The sequence below is a fragment of the Centruroides sculpturatus genome, unplaced genomic scaffold, assembly GCF_000671375.1.
Source record: "Centruroides sculpturatus isolate CEXI.00-Female unplaced genomic scaffold, Cexi_2.0 scaffold764, whole genome shotgun sequence".
Taxonomy (NCBI): Eukaryota; Metazoa; Arthropoda; class Arachnida; order Scorpiones; family Buthidae; genus Centruroides; species Centruroides sculpturatus.
This window is the reverse complement of record NW_019384991.1, coordinates 320,613-335,270: the sequence shown is the minus strand read 5'-3', so window position 1 is coordinate 335,270 and position 14,658 is coordinate 320,613. Positions and strand designations below refer to the sequence as shown.

General features: G+C 34.8%; 1 protein-coding gene across 1 annotated transcript in view; it reads right to left on the bottom strand.

The window, feature by feature from the left end:
* LOC111633028 overlaps window positions 1-12,011 on the bottom strand; it is a 40,349-nt gene extending 28,338 nt beyond the window's left edge. Inside the window, exon 1 of the mRNA XM_023377552.1 lies at window positions 11,838-12,011. Coding sequence (XP_023233320.1) covers window positions 11,838-11,955 — 118 coding nt within the window. The 5' untranslated portion in view covers window positions 11,956-12,011. The remainder of the gene's footprint in view (window positions 1-11,837) is intronic.
* Window positions 12,012-14,658: the final 2,647 nt, after the last annotated feature.

The following is a 14,658-nucleotide window of genomic DNA, read 5'->3' as shown; positions in this document are numbered from 1 at the left end:
AGATCGAAAGCAGCATTTTTGGCATATTTTCCTCTTTTATTACCAAAAGGGTAAGAATGCTGTTCAAGCGAGAAAAAAATTGTGGTACATGTATGGAGATGACGTGTTGAGAGAAAGACAGTGCCAAAACTGGTTTACAAAATTTTGTTCTGGCAATTTCAATTGGCAAGCACCAAATCTGACAGAGAATGCTGTTTTTGAGCCAAGATGGCTGCCGAAACGGGTAAGGAACCAACCATGTGCTTGTTCAATGCCTGAGCCAATTCAGTTTCTATCGGTGATGACGTGGTTGGCTCCTTACCTGTTTCGGCAGCCATCTTGGCTCAAAAACAGCACNGCGATGTTACTTTAAGTCTACCTGAACTAGTTGCTGGTTTAAAATTTTATTTTTTTGCCCAAACTATATATTCCTGAAGCTGTATGACCTGTTTTGCTTGGACTTTCATGTCCACATGCTTTCAATTTCCAAATTTCAGTCACTTCTTCTGAAGAAAATTGATTCTCTTTGGGCATCTTGAATGATACGTATTGAAGTCTTGTCAGCATGATTATTACAAAATTTCAAAAAATATTTTCTGTTTATAAACAATAAAATTATAGTTTGATAACTCTGAGTTTATGATCAAACTCTAAAATTATAAATCATATAATTGTGCCGAGCATGCAAAGCTCATTTCTTTACATTCAATCATCATTGGATTTTATAAATGTGATCAAATTTGGCACAGATATCAGACAAATCCAGGTCAGTAAATGTCTTTGGCTATTTGAAATACCGATCAGATCACATACTCGAAGAATATCATGGGAAAACTCTACCATAGACTTAAGTTGGTATTTTGAGTGATTACAAAGGTCATATATCAGTTCAGTCCTGTTTACAAGTATAATCAAACATACAACACCCAATGTTTGTTCGACATTCCTCAACAATGTAAGGTAAATGTTCACCTAAGTAGCCCCAATAGCAGTATATACGTTATCGGAGTGACAGTTGTTTTCACTACTTTTTTAGCAAAATTGATGCTTTATTTTGTAATTTTTACATAAATCACACCACCCCCACAATCATTGGCCTTTTGCATGATATTTGTCTCCGAAGATCAATTTTTAACATGTATCAGTCTACCCACTATCCTCCACATTTCGCACGTAAGTGTGTGCTCAGTGCTGGCCATCGCTCACACCTTAGCATCCAGGTGGGGCAAGACTATAAAAAATTACTTGTCAGAAACGTAAACAAAAAGCTGGAATAACAAGGGAGAGTTTCAAAATTCGGAGGAATACTATCTGATCAGTATGGGGATGAGCATTGATGTTGATATCTCCCGCGCTCCGAAAGGTTTCAAACTGTTACCCGAAGACAAGGGAAAATCAATCAGTAATTTGTTATTTTCTGTCTCTTCTTTTTATGTTTGTTCAGTAAAGTGTTCATTATCCGATCATAAAAATCTTTCGCGAAAATGTTCGTTATCCGATTTGTTCGCTATCTGAACTATTCGTTAACCGATCACCCACTGTATTTTAAATTAAATAAATTAAAAGTTGTAGTCTGGCATTATGACGTCACAGTAAAAAATTTGCTTGTTAATCATCTAAATGATTGGACTGAGAAAAAGAATTTCATTTTTCTTTATCAATTGTCAGGGGACAAGGTCCCATTTGTAGTGTTTTTACTCTGAATGGTCTCAATGCCTACTGTTAATGAAGCATCACAGTATCATCAAATTTATTGATCTGTAGGGAGCATTAAAGTCTGTCAACAATAATATATTGTGGTAAAAAGTTACCCAGTTGGGAATTTCTGAAATGTCCTAAGAACTTTTCTTAAATACAAGTTATATAATAAAGAATTGTAAGGAACCAAGTCCGAGCATTATTTTTATTTACTTTTATTTTTGCTTTTATTATACAGTGGGTGATCGGTTAACGAACATAATCCGTTCCAAGACTATGTTCGCTATCCAAATTGTTCGCTAACCGATTATCGATTTACCATAGGTTTTAATGGGAATTTAATTAATTCGTTCTGAAGACCCCTAAAAATAAAAAATATATACTTTCTTACTACGTTTATTTATATGTAATAATAAAAATACATATATACACAGACTTGCATTTTTATTAGTCATGTTTTTTTGTTTGTGGGGGTTAAATAATCTGTCTAATGTCGATTACTTTTCTTGCTTCGTCAGGATTTTTTGTAAGTAATTAATAGCATTGCAATTGTAGAAATCCCCAAGCCTCAACCTGGTTTGGATGCCATTCTAAGACCGTTGTTCTGACATCCTCCCACTTCTTCAACGGATCTTTAATAACAGATATCGACATTAATCCACTTTTTCAGAAGAAAACATATCTCGCCGAGTTTCTTGGTGTTCTTCATTCAAGAATTCTTCGCGGTCTTCAGTCGTCAGATAACTTTCGGATTTCGTTATGAGCTCTTCGATGTTCTTTATTTCTCAGATATGATTTTTGTTACTCCTTTAGCTGCTTGAGTCTTCTTGATTATACAGTATTTTTCTCAAATTAGATTGAACTGCCGCATACTGTAGACCTGTTCAAGCCACACTGCCCAGCAACATCAGAAATCTTCTGCCCACTCTTTAATCTTTAGTATTATACTCTCACCTTTCGAAAATAAAAACCGACGCAAAACTTAACGAGTGCCTACCCGACAGTCTCGCGAATACATAAAAGAATTGTTTTGTCAGAAAAATAAAAGGCTGGAATTACAAGGGAGAGTTTCAAAGTTCGGAGGAATACTATCCGATCGGTATATACCGGCTTGAGCGTCGATGTTAACGTCTCCACACTCCGAAAAGTTTCGAATTGTTGCCCGAAGACAAGGAAAGTCCAATCAGTATTCATTATTTTACGCTTCTTCTTATGTTTGTTCTGTGGGCTGTTCATTATCCGATCATGTGTTCGTTGTCCGAACATAAAAATCTTTTGCGAAAGTGTTCGTTATCCGATTTGTTCGTTATCCGATCTATTCGTTAACCGATCACCCACTGTATTTTTGTTTGGGGCTTATGTTTTGTTAGGACGAAGGTTTCCTCACCCGTCACCTTAGAAAGTTAAAAATAGAAGATAAACCAACTCACCGACGAAGAAAAAAGCGCCATAGTTAAACTCGCACTCACGTGCACGCCCGAGCGGAAGAAAGTAAGTCCGCACCAAAGGAGGGGGAGACCCCACAAAAAACTTTAGGAACTTGTTAAACCTTAAAAGGAAAAAACATCCCGATAATTGTTAAAAAGAATAATGTAAAAGGTTAACAAAGTATTGTCGGGAATTAAGCTACCAGATAAACAAGAAAAAAGTTAATGTTACATGTAAGTATGTAAATGAGGAGAGTGTCTCACTTAGAAATTGTGACGTCACCTCACACTATAAAAAGCATACCTCAAGTGAAGACAGCTGAGGTGAACTCCTGCGAATAACAAGTGTTGGTGTGCTTAGTACAGTGAATGAGAGGTGTCCAATAGGAACCAATAGTCCAAGGCGATTGAAGTATTCGATTTGTGGATCGAGGATAGAGACAAGTCTTGAGTTGAGAAAAAGGTTCCTAGTATATTGAGGTGACGGTTAGGATCTTTAGTCATAAGAAATTTTGTACCTAAGTTAAGCTTTGATTTCGTCGGAATTCCAAGGGGAATAGTTTTAAGTTAGAATTAGATTGAGTTTTGTCGGGTTGACTATTGATTGATTTTGATTTGAATAAATTTGTTGATTTGTTGTTAAATATTGTACATAGTTATTTCTAGAACTTTATTAAACATTTTTTAATTGGTTTTTGACTAACTTGGTCATTAATTTATTCCGGTGCATGCAAAAGTCCAGGCCTGGCAAAATAAACGCGAACCCGTGTAAAGTACCCGTTAGGTAACGGCTCTTTCTGGTACAAGGTCGTATCGACAATCGTTGTAGAGCGATAAGATAAAATATAGTACTTTACAGAATGATAAACTTCTGACTAAAGCAATTGTTTATAAAGAGACTATCTGATGGAAAACAACCACTCAGTCCAATTCTATTTAACTTGTTTATGAATGATTTGCCTGATTACCTCTGTCAAAATCAAATTCCAGGAATTTCTTTGTCCTTAGAAGAGAACATAGACTATGATTTTATATGCAAATGATATTTTCTTACATATGGCATATTCATCAGCAAGCTTCAAGCTTTCAATTTAAACCAAATATCAGGGGCAGTCAAATGAAAACGAGACAAACTATATAACAATTGTGGCACAGAAGTCAGTAATGCAGGTAGGTATGTATATAGAAGTGCCTTCTATTGGGAATCAGGAAGGAACAGTGTGAACGTTCACCGCTGTGCCATTTGTCTGTTAGACTTGCTTGTCTAACTTGCTTGTTAGACTTGCAAGTCGTGTGTGCATCTAACATCACTATGGAGGTCCGCTGCTTATTGACTTTCTGGAATACTGCCACAATTAACGCACAGCAGTACATAGAAACTTTGCAAAAACTGAAGCGTGCCATCAAATCCAAACACCCAGGAATGTTGACAGACAGCATCATTGTGTTGCAGGATAATGTCCACCCACATGTTACCAAGGTTGTTTTGAAGGTTGTCCTTACAGATCTTCCATACAGTCCTGATTTCTCTCCATGCAATTTCGATATTTTTGGAGCCTTGAAAAAAGACATTCATGGCTGTCAATTTGCTTCGGACGAAAAGATGCACGCCTGGGTACAATCATGGTTCCGTAGGCAATCGCAAACATTTTCTATGAAGGCATTGACCGTCTTGTCTCACAGTCAGATAAATGTATTAACAGTTATGGCAATTATTTTTGAAATAATAAACAGTTTACTTACTTTTTTCCCCATTTGTCTCTTTTTCATTTGACTGCCCCTAATACACTTTATCTTTTAATAAAGCCAAACAATCTGTGGCAGAATTACTTAAAAATATCAGATTCGTGAATTCATTGTTTATATATATTTATCTTTATTGCCAAAATAAATACAGTAGAGCATCGATTTCCCAAATCAATTGGGGACTGGGGTTGTTCGTATAACTGATATTTCGGATAACCGATTTATGTACAAAAAAATAGTTTAACGTATCCAATGTTGAAATTTTTCTCCGTTGTGTGTCACTTCGCATTGAATTTTCGTCGATGTTAAGCCTAACGAAGACTATTGTATCGTAAAAAATTTTATTTTGTACAAACAAAATAAATATATTGAAAAATATAAAAACAATAAAAAATTATACTTTAGATGTTAATTTAGTATCAAAAACATAAAATATTTGAGTAGCCCAAGACATAGACAAAGATTGAAGCGCCACAGCACTGGCGAAAATTTAAATTTGCCGACTGGAATTCTTTCGAATGATTGACGTTTCAGATGATTGACTTTCGGAAAATCGACGCTCTACTGTATTTCAAAATCAAAAGTAATCATTAATTAGTAATAACAAAAATAAACTAAAAAAGTTTTATATAGCAGATTTAAAATTACTAGTAGTACATATCAAATGCTCCAACTTGGGCCTGTTCCCAATGTGTATTGCATGAATTATGTTAACTTAATAATTTTAATATTATTTTTTCAATTACTTTTGTTTTAGTTTTATGCACAGTGAAACCTCTATATTTGTCATTAATCTGTTCCTAAGGACCTAACAAATATGAAATATGACAAATATACAAGCAATTTTTCTCATAATAAATAACTGATATTCAATTTATCTGTTCACATCCTGAAAAAAAAGGTACAAGAATAAAAATTATGTTGTTTGTAAAACTTTATCTTTATTGTACTAAATAAATACAGTATAGTAGTATAAGGGGAAAGAACAGTATTATTAATATAGTATATTAATAATATAGAATTATTGTTTAGAAGAAGACATATCAATTAACCACTCAACAGTGAGGGACAGATATATCCATCCAGAGCAATCATGTGGCAGTGGTAAGGGACGAATATATCCATTAAATTCTTTTGGGGGGTATTGTCAAAAACTACTGTGAAAAAAAAATTCACATAAAAAATGAATTATACAACAATAAAAAAGAGACTTTTCTTTACTAGACATAACTGTTTACAAAATCTTTTTCCGAAACAGTAATGAAAAAAAAAATGTGTGGAAAAATACTTTAAAAATTTCCCATGTTTATTCTCCACTACTTTGGGGTATACCTGACTATCCCACTGTTGAAAGGTTACAACATTAGGCAATTCCAATTATGATCATGGGGTCTGTTTTGCCAATGATTCAATAGCACTCGATTTAATAAAGAACTTGTTCAGTGCTGTGTATTTTTGTCTGCTTTTTAAAACTTTTCTGAAGTAGGCAATTACATTATCATTGAATGTATTTGTATTTTGGTTGACTTTAGCAAAATTTGGGTGCCAATTTGGAGCAATTGGAACTTGGTTTCTCACATTGATTATTTTTCAATAACTTAACAATACACATGACAATCCACAAAGCAGACTGATTAACTACAGCTAGCTAACAAAGCTAGTTGATCGGTGTGGACGTGCAATTGTAGTGCCACTTCTGGTGTTGTAAATGATGACAAATATGGAAAAATAAAAAAAATCGTCAAAATGTGATGAATAATTATGAATATAGAGGTTCCATTGTATTATAATTACTGTATTTACTCAAAGTAAGATGCCATAAAATGTAAGGCACCTTAATTTCTATATGCTCACCTATGAAATTAAAAAAAAATACACAATTCCAAATTTGTCAACAAAATTAATTCTGTTGACATAAGTTTGTTCAGTACACAGTAAACTATATGTTGTTGTCTTGTTTATTGCATAGTAAGTAAACAACACATCACTGTCTTCTGTAATATTAGAGAGAAAACTTCACTTTCAGTATTAGACTCTTCAGAATCACACTGAATTTGATGGTCACATCTTCACATTTCATTCATCCTCAGTGTCATTTGAAGCATCAGAAGACTGCTGGGATCTTTATCCAAGTACAGTACATAAGACATTATTGTAATAGACTAATGAGACTGGGCTATTAACATTTGCTATTATAACTTTAGTCAAATAAAATAATTAAAATGACAACAGAATTAGTGAGAGGAATAAAATGCATGGCACTAGAGGTTACTAATTATGATATATTAGAGAGGTTGAGGCAGACGTTTTAAACGTGTAGGTCGGACGTTCGGCGCCGCTTTCCCGTAAGCCTAAAAGTTTGACAATGGTGTTTGGATAGTCGGTGGAATCACGCTCGACATTCCAAACACCATCGTCAAACTTCTAGGCTTACAGGAAAGCGGCACCGAACGTCCGTCCTACACGTTTACACGTTTAAAACGTCTGCCTCAACCTCTCTATTATTTCAAATCTAAAGACAGCTGTAATGTAACACTGAGCATTCATAGTGTGGACAGGCAGATAAGCTGAATGTCAGTATCCTTGTTGCTTGCAGGTGATCCATTCTGTTATCAGTTTTTCAGTGAATCCCATTGATGGTTATAAGTGTAGACAGAGTTCTGAGCCACAGAACTTGTGACTAGCAAGTTTGTTATTTTGTTCACAACTAAAAGAAACTGGAGCACATATTGCATGCTTCAAATGCTTGGTTTCCATTTGTCAAAATAACAAGCAAACAGCTTGTTATTTAATCTAAAGTTCATGTGAGCAATAATCTAAAGTTCATGTGAGCAATAATCTAAAGTTCATGTGAGCAATATGTTACAACTTAATGTTACAAGTTATTGATGGCTTAAGATGCCTTCAATTCTGAGAAGCAACCTATTTTCAGAAATACTAAAACCTGGAAAAAGTGCATTTTAAAATTGAGTGAATATGATACTTATCTGATGTTACAGTATTCAAGTTGTATACAATGACAATGTAGGCAACATCTAGTACTGATATTGAAAAAATACTTCAATAGCAAAAAACATCCTAAGGTATGCCCCAAAAGTTTAGGTAAAATGATTTTTCTTGAGTATATTTTAAAATACTGAATTTTTAATTGATTTAATAAGTGAAATGAGATCACAATACATCTCATTAAAAATGATAAATTTAACAATTTAATAGTTACTAAGATTCTTACAAAAATAGAAATTTTGCTAAACATTGTTTTCCCAAAAGTTTAGGTAAATTTCAAAACTTACATCAAAAAAATTTTTTAACAGCTAATTTTGCTTTCATTATTTTTAATAACATCGATCACACAATTTGGCATGAATTCACCAGAGTTTGTAACAATTCTGGTTTTAAGTTGTACCATGAATCAATTACACATGTAAGTTCTGGAACACATTAGAAAACTAACAACTAACTGCATACACCTGTCTTGCCATGATCCCCCATAAGTTTTCTGTTGGTTTAGGTCAGGACTTCTTTTCAGGCCATTTCATAATTCTGAAGCCATTTTTTTGGGTGAATTTGAACAATAAATGGGAGCGTTGTCCTGTTGAAATGTCCAATTTGGACCACCTATCATTTCTGCTTTAGGAAGGAGGAGATGTTCTAAGGTGTCTTGATAATGTTCTGAAATCTGGTGTCCAGAAATAAATGATAGACTGGAAATTCCAATGAATACAAATGCTCCCCAAACAATTCGTGAGCCACCAGCTTGTCTGGTATAAAACACTCAGTCTTTTTTTCTCAATCATGCCAATAGTAAATAGTCCAGCCATCAGGACCATCTAAGTTCCACTATTTTTTCATCACTGAAGGGTGTACTTACCATTCATCTTTCCACTGCATGTAGCTTTTGGCTCATTCCAATGTTGCTTTAAGATATTCAGGTTTGAGAAGTGGTTTCTTTACACATCCTTGTTAATTTAACACAAAGATTTTTGCTTATTATTCTGTGCACAGTATTTTTAGAAATATTTATATTAGACACTCTTAAAACTTGTGTAACTGATAAATTTTGTCTAGATACCAGTCTAATAATACATTTTTCATCTGTGGGCGATGTTACTTTAAGTCTACCTGAACTAGTTGCTGGTTTAAAATTTTATTTTTTTGCCCAAACTATATATTCCTGAAGCTGTATGACCTGTTTTGCTTGGACTTTCATGTCCACATGCTTTCAATTTCCAAATTTCAGTCACTTCTTCTGAAGAAAATTGATTCTCTTTGGGCATCTTGAATGATACGTATTGAAGTCTTGTCAGCATGATTATTACAAAATTTCAAAAAATATTTTCTGTTTATAAACAATAAAATTATAGTTTGATAACTCTGAGTTTATGATCAAACTCTAAAATTATAAATCATATAATTGAGCCGAGCATGCAAAGCTCATTTCTTTACATTCAATCATCATTGGATTTTATAAATGTGATCAAATTTGGCACAGATATCAGACAAATCCAGGTCAGTAAATGTCTTTGGCTATTTGAAATACCGATCAGATCACATACTCGAAGAATATCATGGGAAAACTCTACCATAGACTTAAGTTGGTATTTTGAGTGATTACAAAGGTCATATATCAGTTCAGTCCTGTTTACAAGTATAATCAAACATACAACACCCAATGTTTGTTCGACATTCCTCAACAATGTAAGGTAAATGTTCACCTAAGTAGCCCCAATAGCAGTATATACGTTATCGGAGTGACAGTTGTTTTCACTACTTTTTTAGCAAAATTGATGCTTTATTTTGTAATTTTTACATAAATCACACCACCCCCACAATCATTGGCCTTTTGCATGATATTTGTCTCCGAAGATCAATTTTTAACATGTATCAGTCTACCCACTATCCTCCACATTTCGCACGTAAGTGTGTGCTCAGTGCTGGCCATCGCTCACACCTTAGCATCCAGGTGGGGCAAGCCCCCATACCCCCCTAAAACTATATAACATCAAGTACTCCACAACAGTCAAGTGGGCTACTCGAAGCCAGCACAGTCACATGGGCTTAGGTGTTAAACACAATACAGCCATTGGGGCTACAATAGGTGAATATCATAGGTAGATGTTCACCTATTGTTATTTAATGTGACAATTGAGTCTAAACTCCAGCTTAACAGCTCTAAATTAGCCGGTATATTTGTGAGGCCGGGACATCACCCCCAGACAGGAACTGGCTGTCAAGCTAAAGCCAATAAATCAGTGACTTATTTCGTAAACAGGACCGATGTGACCAAGGAATGGGGTGCGAGACAATTTAATCGTCACATTCCAGATCTAATTGACAGATCCTAGATCGTACATTGTGAGAACGAAAGAGGGATCATCCGCCAGATCAATTGACAGTCACCTTACAGAGAGTTCAAAGCAGGACTCCTGTGGAGGGGACAGTGGCTGGGACAGCTGTGTCTTCTCCTGGACAGAAAAATATATATTAGGTAAAATTTACGGGTCCGTCATCCAGGGAAAAGCTTGACCTGACTCAGGAGGGGAACGGCCCGGACGAGGATGTTTGGCGACCCACAGCCCAAATCGCATCCCTGGCAACAAACCAGGAACCAATAGAATTACAGGGGACCACTGTTCAGACCAACCAAAACCTCAGGATTTCGGGTAAAAATGATATAAAAGCTTGAAATCCCAAGGACAGACATGAAAAGGTTGCGAGCTGGAAATCGAGAATGACCATTCCAGAGACCGGATCCAGATTAACCCAGACGACCCAAAATCTCCAAAAAGCGGAGGAAAGGAACTAGGGACGTGACTTCCCAGTGCCAACTTCTCCATCCCTCCAATCTCCAAGTCTCTACCCACGATCTTTTGGAAGCAGACTTTCTCTCTCCTCCTTTTTATTTGTGTGTTGACCTATATCATCAGAAAACAAACTATCCAGCAAACTCCTCTTCAGCGACGGATGCCTTCTGACCAGATGTTTGTGTACCCATTGTAAGCATGATTTTCCATACGAATATACGCGTTAAAATTGTAAATTTGGTCTCTGTGTGAGTCATCTTTGCATCCAGCAAACCACTACCCTCATACGAAAAAGGCTTTCTCGCGTCATCCTGACAAATCGCGGGCAAAGCGAGGGTTGTAACCTTTCACCATAAGGACAACCTCTAAGGCAAGTGGTGTCGGCCCAACGTCGAGCAGACCCCACAGAGTTGTCGTTCGTCCTTCCTCACATATTCATAAACATCACTGGCCAGCAATACCAAATACACTCAAAAGTTATTACATACAAGCGAATAAAGTCATTCCAAAGCAAAATTCGAAAAGAATAATTTCCAAAATCAGCTATCGTTCCTTCTAATTCAAAACATAATACATAAATTTTCAATTTAAGTATACATCTCGCTCGACTCAATTTGCGGGCATCAAAAATAACAAACGCAATCCTAGTAAATAAAAACAAGCATTTAAAACATCACAAATATTCTTTATGATATTCATATTAACAGTTTTCTACTAATAAAAAAAATTTTAGTGTTATCAGTAATAACCTTTAATTATATTTATAAACAAAGTTGTTGTCCTTCAAAACATAATAAAAAAAATTACAAATTTTTTAATAAAAAAAAATATTCAAACTGAAAATAAATTTTATAAGCATTTAATATCGGTAAGAAACAAAATATAAATTTTACAAAAGACAATTTTAGCCATTTAACTTGCAGACATATTTCCAATAAATGCCAATTAGCTTAAGAAATATACCGGTAACATTATTACAAATTAACATTGGTATATGAATCGATTAATGCTCAAATCATTACATTAGGAAGTATGAAATGTCAATATGTTTATATGAAGTGAAAATATTCCATTTAAGAATTTCTTGAAATTTTTAAGAAATCGATGATTAAACACTTTCGACATAAACTTACAACAATGTCATTTATGCAAATTACACGAGTTTTTTTATTCCTAAACTAACCTTTCTGTTCTTCTTTGTCGTGACCCATAATTTTTATCCATCTAGCTTCGGAATTATCTAATATTTTTCGTCTTCTGATCTCTCTCCTACGAGCGACTTCGTCGATATCCGCCATCATCAACACCAACACATCTTTTGGTCAAAGTTGGCAGCTCGGAAATAGAGTAAAATCAGACGTTATAAATGTTGAAGAAAATTGATTATTAATATTACTTATTTTAAAATATTTTTTTATAAATTATTAGGAAAATAAATTTCGGTATGAAAGACGTGTTTTAAAATTGTAGTATATACAGTATACATGTATTTATAGAGAAAAATGTATCGCGTGATAACGATATCTATTGCAAAATTAGTGTTTAAATTAAATTCGTGAAAAAAATCAGAATTCGGTATATCCTTACGGAAATTGTTTTAAAATTTAATAGAATTGACATGCCACAGAAATCAAAAATATAATTATTCCAGTTCTTATTTTTCTCACAAAAATAATTTTTAAATCCGGAAAGATTCCGAAAATTAAACAATCCTCGTTAGATGCTCTCTTTCGATGTCAGGCTCAACAGAGACGACGGCACTGATGGGGCTTTTTCTGCTCTTCCAAATTTTACCGCATCTTCCGTCGCCTTCATAGCACCGTCGTCATAGTTCAAAACGGCCTTCGCACAGTCTTTTGACATAACGTATCAAACTCGCTCGAGCGAGCTTATTCTTAAAATACTTCACACCCCACTTCAATGGCATCAGAAAGAAGGATATACTGTGCTTATTGTATACTGTCCTGAGTCCAATTGCAAAATTTGGGACCTCACTTTTAAAGGGTGCAATGTAGTCGCATCACGCCCATCTTAAATTCTGCTTTGAGAATCTCACTAAATCTTCTTCGGACGGTTTCCAGTACATTATATACGGAGGCGGCGTTTCTCCGTGAGGGGGAGACTACAGAAGTTTGGAGAAGGGAGACATGGAGCCACTCACTAAGGCTCAAACTCTATGCTATCTGATCTGGGCAGTACCCAGTCTAGCTTTCCATCGCTGGCAACAGCTATTCATCACCTGGATTCAAGCCTTTCTTTGGCAAAAAGGCATTAATCCAGCGAGTATATACGTTCAACACTTCTTATTGCTATCCCGGTTCAACTTGGAGGATCGTATCATCGTAGACACAATATCATTCGTGGGTCACCAAACATCTTTGCACGAATATTTCAATATATCGCGAAGAGTAAGTAGTCCAGATAGCTTATTGTATCAGTAGTAAATTTAAAAATAAATTAGTTTTTATATCCATGGATTACTAGATTTTTTTCTTTTTAACACTTTTACCTATTGAAACTTAATAATTCTTGTACCAATGCGTTTCGATTTTCATAATACAGTCTGAACATCAGTAACCTTTTAAATACAGCCAGGCAGTTGTAATTTTATATTGGTTAATTTTCAATGTTATTTACCCGTGTCTCACTCTTTTTGGACCACCGGTATAGTGCCTACCAGAGTAAAAAACATGCACGTAGAATGCACACTGTAGAATGTAGGGGTAGTGAAAATATTTAGAGGGGGCGTCAGAATTAAATTGCGCCTGGGGCCTCTCAAGTGCTAAATCCGCCAGTGATTGCGAATTGACGTTTAAAATGAGAAAATCGAGTCCGAAGATTTGTAAAACGTATTTGAAGCGTTATCAAAAGTAATGAATCAAGTCGAAAACACTCATATAGGCTACGCAGCATATTTATATTTTTAAATTAAATTATGCTAGTCAACATATGTCAAACTTTTGTGTAAGTACAAATAATTCATACAGATGAAGATATCAGAAATTATATAAATGAGTAAAAATAACGCACGAATAATGACTCTGTTATCATTGAAATGTAGTCACAGAAATTCATTAATTTGACACAGAAATATGTCCAACAGTGGATAAAACCACTGAACACTAGTAATTAGTTGGTTACGGGTTCACGACTCGTCAAAGTCAAGAAATCTGCACGTGGCCAGCCCATGTGGAATTTCCCATTTGTAACACTTATGGGCATAGAAACTCCCATAGAAAGTTCTCCCGGAAGTCATCCCTCTCAACAGATCGCCCATGTGTCGCGTTGCCGTATACAAACAAACCAATCGATATGAAATATACGAAATTCAAACATAATACGTTGAAATATTTATACATAGAAAAATTGTAATTACAAGTAATTTAGGAATAAAATCATTCTGGAGTGTAGAAAATTTTAAATCGCCAAATAAACGCTACTTAAAATCTACTCCCAACAAATTGACATGAATTTGGTCTATCCGTTCATTTGATTGATATTAAATGAAATTTTTATGTCGGAATATGAAAAATAAAAACAAAATTCTTCAAAATTGCATGTTTTACAGTGGTGAATATTTTCCTTCCAGACACTTTAAATTTGGATTAAAAATTACACAGAATGCAGATAATACAGAATTTCATTTTTATTATCTAAATATATAAAATTGCTTGTCCTGACTGACTGAATGACTCACTGACTGATTCATCATCGCCCAGAGCAAACCGCTTAACCTAAAGAGGTAAAATTTGGTAGACAGTTAGGGTACGTCATGGAAACGCACGCTAAAGGCTGGTATACACGGTAAGGAAATCCTCAAAGGATGTGCTTAACAGACGAAAAAAACTCGGATATAACTGGCTGGATCGAACATAGTAATTTACAAAACTTATTAAAATATCTCCCAGCGTATAAAGAATTATTTTTATTTAAAAATGGATAGATAGAAAAAAAAATCACGGTTAATCCTCAAAGGATTTCCTTACCGTGTATACCAGCCTTAA